Source organism: Octopus bimaculoides, chromosome 5 (genome assembly GCF_001194135.2).
Source record: "Octopus bimaculoides isolate UCB-OBI-ISO-001 chromosome 5, ASM119413v2, whole genome shotgun sequence".
NCBI lineage: Eukaryota > Metazoa > Mollusca > Cephalopoda > Octopoda > Octopodidae > Octopus > Octopus bimaculoides.
Genome location: NC_068985.1, coordinates 51,954,670 through 51,961,545, shown reverse-complemented (window position 1 = coordinate 51,961,545; position 6,876 = coordinate 51,954,670). Strand labels below are relative to the sequence as shown.

The 6,876-nt window shown below is 37.9% G+C and overlaps 1 protein-coding gene and 1 non-coding gene across 2 annotated transcripts in view; both read left to right on the top strand.

Moving 5' to 3' along the window:
• Positions 1 to 6,876, top strand: part of LOC106877418 (signal peptide, CUB and EGF-like domain-containing protein 1) — a 233,880-nt gene that overhangs the window by 153,792 nt on the left and 73,212 nt on the right. Inside the window, exon 6 of the mRNA XM_052968057.1 lies at positions 2,624 to 2,805. Within this exon, the coding sequence (XP_052824017.1) occupies positions 2,624 to 2,805 (182 nt within the window). The remainder of the gene's footprint in view (positions 1 to 2,623; positions 2,806 to 6,876) is intronic.
• Positions 5,739 to 5,928, top strand: LOC128247930 (U2 spliceosomal RNA). Its single transcript, XR_008264272.1, has one exon. It is a non-coding gene; the product is annotated as a U2 spliceosomal RNA (small nuclear RNA).

Here is a 6,876-nt window from a genome sequence, read left to right as displayed (position 1 = left end):
TATATATATATATATATATTGTAATAGATATCCTCCAAATAGTGCTTAGAGAAATCCTAATCTTAAACTTAAGTTCTTCATCGGTGTTAAGGTAGTGCAGAGACAGTCTGCTCTAAGAACGATTGCCATCTAGCGGTTATTAAGATAGAAAAGCGGTTCTTCTAATGAGGATATTATGAGTTTATTGCACGGAGCTATCAACATACGTGCTCGTTGATTTTTTTATTTTTTTATTTTGCTTTTCTGTCTACCTATAATATCGATTCAATATTCGACTTCATTGCATAATAATATACATGGTTATATCAATCAGTCATCGATTATCCGATGCACCTATAAAAACAAGACTTGATTCATTATGCCATTTGTATATGCAACGTTCCATCTAAATCTATTCTTTACACCTATTACTGCTTGTACAGACAGACAGACAGACAAACAGACAGACAGACAGACAGACAGACAGACAGACAGATAGATAGATAGATAGATAGATAGATAGATAGATAGATAGATAGATAGATATAGACACGTATGTATATGTGCGTGCGCATGTGTGTATGTTAATGTTTGATTTTATGCAAAGTAACATATTAAAACAATTTAACATTAAATAAAAGGCCACTCAACAGTTTTTAGTAGTACATATTTCTTTCTACTCAAGACACAAGACCCTAAATTTTGGGGGAGGGGGCTAGTCGATTAGATCGACTCCAATACGCAACTGGTGCTTTATTTATCGAACCCGAAATGATGAAAGGCCCCGGTGGAATTTGAACTCAGAACGTAAAGACAGACGAAATACCGCTAAGTATTCCTATTTCTTTATGACCCACAAGGGGCTAAACATAGAGGGGACAAACAAGGACAGACAAATGGATTAAGTCAATTACATCGACACCAGTGTGTAACTGGTACTTAATTTATCGACCCCGAAAGGATGAAAGGCAAAGTCGACCTCGGCGGAATTTGAACTCAGAATGTAGCGGCAGACGAAATACCGCTAAGCATTCCGCCCGCGTGATAACGTTTCTTATTTCTTTATTGCCCACAAGGGGCTAAACATAGAGGAGACAAACAAGGACAGGCAAAGGGATTAAGTCGATTACATTGACCCCAGTGCGTAACTGGTACTTAATTTATCGACCCCGAAAGGATGAAAGGCAAAATCGACCTCGGCGGAATTTGAACTCGTTCAATAATCTTTAGTAATCATACCGAGTAGACGAGAGCTTTATCCCATAAAGTACTATAACGGCTGTTTTAAATTAGGTCAAGTGTAATATGTTTTCGTATGTTCTTTTGGCTTTTTTTTTTTGAAGTACCAATGAATAAGAAAAGAATCAGTTTTCAAGGCTCTTTCATTGGAATTTAAGCAACACAAATTGGATAGTCATATGTTTATGTATAAATGTAAGTATATAGGTGTAAGGTTATTGCTGTGATTATTGAAGACTGGGAGGGGACAGAAAATCGATCGACTTGGAAAGAAATAATCTGCGATGATTGTAAACACGGTGCATCGACTGCTTCATCTTGAGACGAGCTCTTCTTAAACAGGATTTTACTTCAATCCTAGAAACTTTTCTACCTGAAAACATCTCTAACGTCTATAATAGGTTCTGTTTGACCAAAACCGGATGTATTTGTCCTATAATATATCATGACCAATTGAAGAGTTGGCTTGCTTCTGTAAAGAAGTGGCAATCACTGTGTATGAAAGTACGTAGATATGTATGTATGTATGTATGTATGTATGTATGCATGAATGTATGTGAGGGTGTACATATGTTTGCATATATGTATGTTTGTATGTGTGATATATTATGTGAAGAAGAAACGACGCAAATAATCCTTAATCAATTACAGAATATGTTCTGTTGACCCGTTGACCCGATCACTGGTGCATGGTACACTATGCTAGTTATTATGACCAGGTGTAATAAACACACTAAAATTGCTTCAAATTTTGCCACGAGGCCAGCCATTTTGGGGGAAGGTTAAGTCGATTACACTGGCCCCAGTGCATAATAAGTACTTATTTTATCGGTCCCGTATGATTAACAAGCAAATTCGACCTCGTCAGCATTTGAACTCGTATTCCGCTAAGCACTATGTCCGAAGCACTAACGATCCTGCCAGCTCGCCGCCTTAACACTTACTATAATACATTCTGAAACTATTTACAAATTCATTTTCAGCCATTCCATTATATCGTTGTGTGCGTGTGTTTCTGTGTCTGTGTGTGTGCACATACATAGATACATAGAGAGAGAGAGAGAGAGAGAGAGAGAGAGAGAGAGAGAGAGACTCTGTTGGTTATTTTCTGTAGTGCCAACCTTCGGACCAAAGTAGATTATATTAGTTCTAATAACCAGCGCTGCACCGTGTCCTCCACATTAGCAGTTAACTTTCAATAGACCAGTCCACCTGGTTGTAAATAGGGTACATGAAAACTTACGCATGGCTGTTATAGACTTCAGAATCAGTCGTAGAACAATCGAATTAGTGGTGTGGTTAAACATGAATCCGTTGCTAATATGTTTGTTGTTATAATTGTTGCTAATTTTCTTAAACATCTGTAAATAGTGCTTTGGCTTTTCAAAATGTGTTTTTAAACCAGTTTTGTCAATGAATTAATCACACAGTTATGCACCGTATTGTTTTTGTATCTATTTTATTTAATAGTAACCTGTGCGAAGGGAAATGGTGGTTGCCAACACCGATGCAAAGATGCCGAATTAGGACCGGAATGCAGATGTGTGTCAAAATATAATCTTGGAGGAGATAAGAAGTCTTGTATAGGTAAGTAAAAACTAGTTTGGAAGATGACTATTTTGTTTTACATTTTATATGCCTCCAAAACAAGATCACTCACAGACATTCCAGCAGATACAGAACAGATGAGGCATTTTAGGTTTTTAACTGCTCGTCTAAGAGAAGGTAACTCTATACAAATCCTGCAACTTGATGATAACGCTTGGGCTCATGGTACTTGTTACACCAAAAGAAAACAAGTTTGATGGGCGAGAGAGTGTGATTGGCTCTGCCAAACCATACCTCTATCGTAATATTCATCGAGCAGATTGACCAACAAGCCAAAATACCAGCACCATCACACTTCCTTAATAAGTTCTAAGGCGACAAAGAAAGAAGTGATGAAGACAAGTAGAGGATGTTACTGGAAATCTTTCAGCTTTGATTCTGCACAGAGTTAGCCATAATGTGGTGGCTGTTTACAACAGTGTCTTACTGAACCTCCCACAATATCGATCCGTCCAAGTTATTTAACGTGTCAACTAAATGAACATTTCCACTACAGCAGGGAATTGTAAATGCAAAGGAACCTGTGAGGAAAAATAAATTACAACGCTAATTGTACAATTTTTTTTTTACATATGCACACAATTACACTAAACAATATTAAGTAAAATGCTATTATGCATTAATTAACCAGCAGACGATTTCAACTTTGGATGCAAGCGAAATTTTGTCAGCTAGCGTGAGAGGTTTCTCTACAACAATACGTTTATTATCATTACTATCAATCGAGAATATGGGTGACAGCCAAGACAACAATCATTTAACTAAGATTTTGTGATATATTCATAAGAGTGTTAAGTACAGCATAAATGATTGAATCTACTTCTATTTTCTGTCATTTTCTGGATTAAAAACAATACAATGTCTCCGTGTTGCAGAGTTTCTGAGATATTAGTTCACCTTTTGATGTATAGCGCATTTTTTCGGGTGAGGTTAACCCTACATCTGCATGTATATGTAGGCCTAAGTACGATACGTTTTTGAAGACTGACCGTTACCTATGCATGCAAGTCTCTACACTCTCCATGCCAGTGATGTTTTGGCCAATGCAGCTTAGCATCAGTGCCGTTACAAACAGATATCACAAGGCGTCTCTCTCGAGTTCAATACCCTGGATTTGTACTTTGTTATCGGCTCCCTAAAAGTTGGCCTCGGCGGGATCTGAACTCAGACCGCAGGGATTCACAAGTACCAGGACGTATTCTATCCAACACTTTAATGACTTAGCCAGTTTGCTATCCCTTTTTTTTTTTTTTTCACATATTTTACTTATTTATCTACGGATAAATATATTGTCTGCGCTTAAAGGCTCTGAATTTTATATGTGGGAATCGCCTCCAAAGGGTTAAAGCGTCGGTTTCTGAAATTGCATGTTTTTTCCTGAGCCTTTGGACTCAAAATGCCAAGTACTAGGTTTCCATTTTCGTATGAGTGAGCGCGTTCACAGCCATATCCCTAAACGGGACACCGGTCCGTTGCAAGTTGGTTACATCCACCCATATACTTGACTAGTACTTTATTTTATCGACCCAGAATGGATGAAAGGTAAATTTGGTTTCGGTGAGATTTGAACTCAGAAGATAAAGAGCCAGAAGTAATGCCGCTAAGCATTTTGTTCGACTCGTAAACAGTTCTGCCTGCTCGTCTCCTTACAGTTATGTAATAGCATACAACAAATACTTTCTTATATAGGCACAAACTTTGAAATCTAAGGAAGGAAATAGTCAGTCACAACGACTCAGTACTTCACTGATACTTTATTTTAATGACCCCCAAAAGGATGGAAAGCAGAGTTGACTCAGCTCTCAACATAATGTGTCGGAAGAAATGCGGCTAAGCATTTGGTCCGACGAGCAACCAATTTTACTAGCTCTCCACTTACAATTAAATAATTGTATGTAATAAATAAATACGCTTAGTTGTTTACAGTGTTGGACGTTATTCTATAAGCCCTAAGTAACTGATAGTGGTGTGTTCATTACATTTAAATTTTTAGTTTGACAAAAGGATTAGACAGAAAGCTTTTATTATTAATATACTTGTCTCAAATTCAGAAGACTTATTAAAGAATCGTTATTTAGGAATTTTTACATCGTTTATTAACTAACTTGCGCTGTTTTCTTGCTGCAGCACGTACCAGAGTGTTGAAAAATTATATTCAACTGGTTTCTAATTTAATAAATTTAGTAACCATGATTTATTACATAATAAGTAGCTACTTAAACGTAAATGATTTTGACGTAAAAAGATTTTGAAGTAAAACATGTAACTGATATAAAATAGCTTAGAATAATGTTACTGCTTAGATAGTTATAACATTTAAAACAGCAACAAAAAGATGGATTGCAATATAATGAACTTCTTTTGTTAATTAGAGATTCACATAAGATTTTCACAAGACACAAAATGGTCTTTCTTTAAACTCAGAAATTTTAGTAACACGGTTAAAAGGTAATCTGTGGAAATGCAAGGGATGTGGACGAGTGATTAAGAAGTTCACTTAACATATACATAGTTCGATACCTCTGGTGGCACCAATTACGTATGCCTTCAACCGTAGGGTTAGGTTGACCGATGTCGTGTGCGGGAAATTTGGTAAATCAGAAACGATGCAGAATCCCGCCCTATACATGTATATATATATATATGTGTGTGTGTGTGTGTGTGTGTGTGTGTGTGTGTGTGTGTGTGTGTGTGTATAAACTAGTAAACATAGAAGATATGTCCTTATAAGTGATCAGCTATATATCTATATAGACAATCAAAGACCCACCATCGAAACCGGACATTTACCGTGGCTAGCAAAAGCAGTTGACCTATTACTGGCTATATGTTTTACGTCTTGCAACGTAGAACCATTTAGTACTATGTAGATTGTGCTTGAAGGAATTGATGAGGCCTTAATGGAAAAGAAAGCGTCTTCTCGGCCTTTTGGCTAAGACCAAAGTGTAGTATCTGTTCTTGGCTTAATATCTGATACGGTCCCTATATAAAGCCATCAATATTAAACTAATTTTTAGAGCGAGCGATGAGTTAGGGGCTTGCTCCGCCTATGCCACGGGTTCATCTGGTATTGCAGTACTTCCAGGATTCATCCCTCCTCCAAACCGTTAAAAGTGTCTATCTTCTATCTTTTCAATCCTTCTTTTGACATAGCCATCAGGCAGAGGAAAACTGATGATGATGATGATGATGATGGCAGTGGTAACAGTGGTGGTGATGTTGGTGAAGGTCGTGGTGGAGGTGGTGGAGGTGGTAGTGGAGGTGATGATGCAATGGTAATGGTGGTGGTGGCGGTGGCAGCAGCGGTGGTGGTGGTGGTGGTTAGTAACGGTGGTGATAGGTGACGTTCCAATAGTCGGATTATCACTATTGTTATTTCTACCGTCGAAGGTGTCGGTGGTGATGGCGCTGGTAATGGTTAGATTACTGTTGTCGATATTATTACTACTGTCAGCAGTGTTGATGGTGGTGATGGTGGTGGTGGTCGTGGTTTTGGTGGTGGTTGAGAACATCTTTTTTCTATTTCCTCCTCTTCTTCTTCCTCCTACTCCTCTTCTTCTACCTCCTCCTCCTCCTCGTTTCTTCCCTTTCTTCTCACCATCCTTATTTTCGCATCACACGACGCCTGTTGCAATTTTTGTTTTTTAGTATTAATTTAAAAAACAAAATTGAAGAAGACATTTTTTTAACGAACTCTGCCCCTTGCTGGGACAGACAAGGAAATGATCACCCCCTTCCACACACACACACACACACACACACACCTACCTCATAACCCCGGTTACTCTGGCAACAAAATATACAAAAAAAAAATTCAAAATAACAAATCTCTAAACTACTCAAACAAAACTGAAGTTAGGAGTGACTGTGTGGTAAGTAGCTTGCTTACCAACCACATGGTTCTGGGTTCAGTCCCACTGCGTGGCACCTTGGGCGAGTGTCCTCTACTATAGCCTCGGGACGAATAAAGACTTGTGAGTGGGTTTGGTAGACGGAAACTGAAAGAAGCCCGTTGTATATATGTATATATATATATATATATATATATAT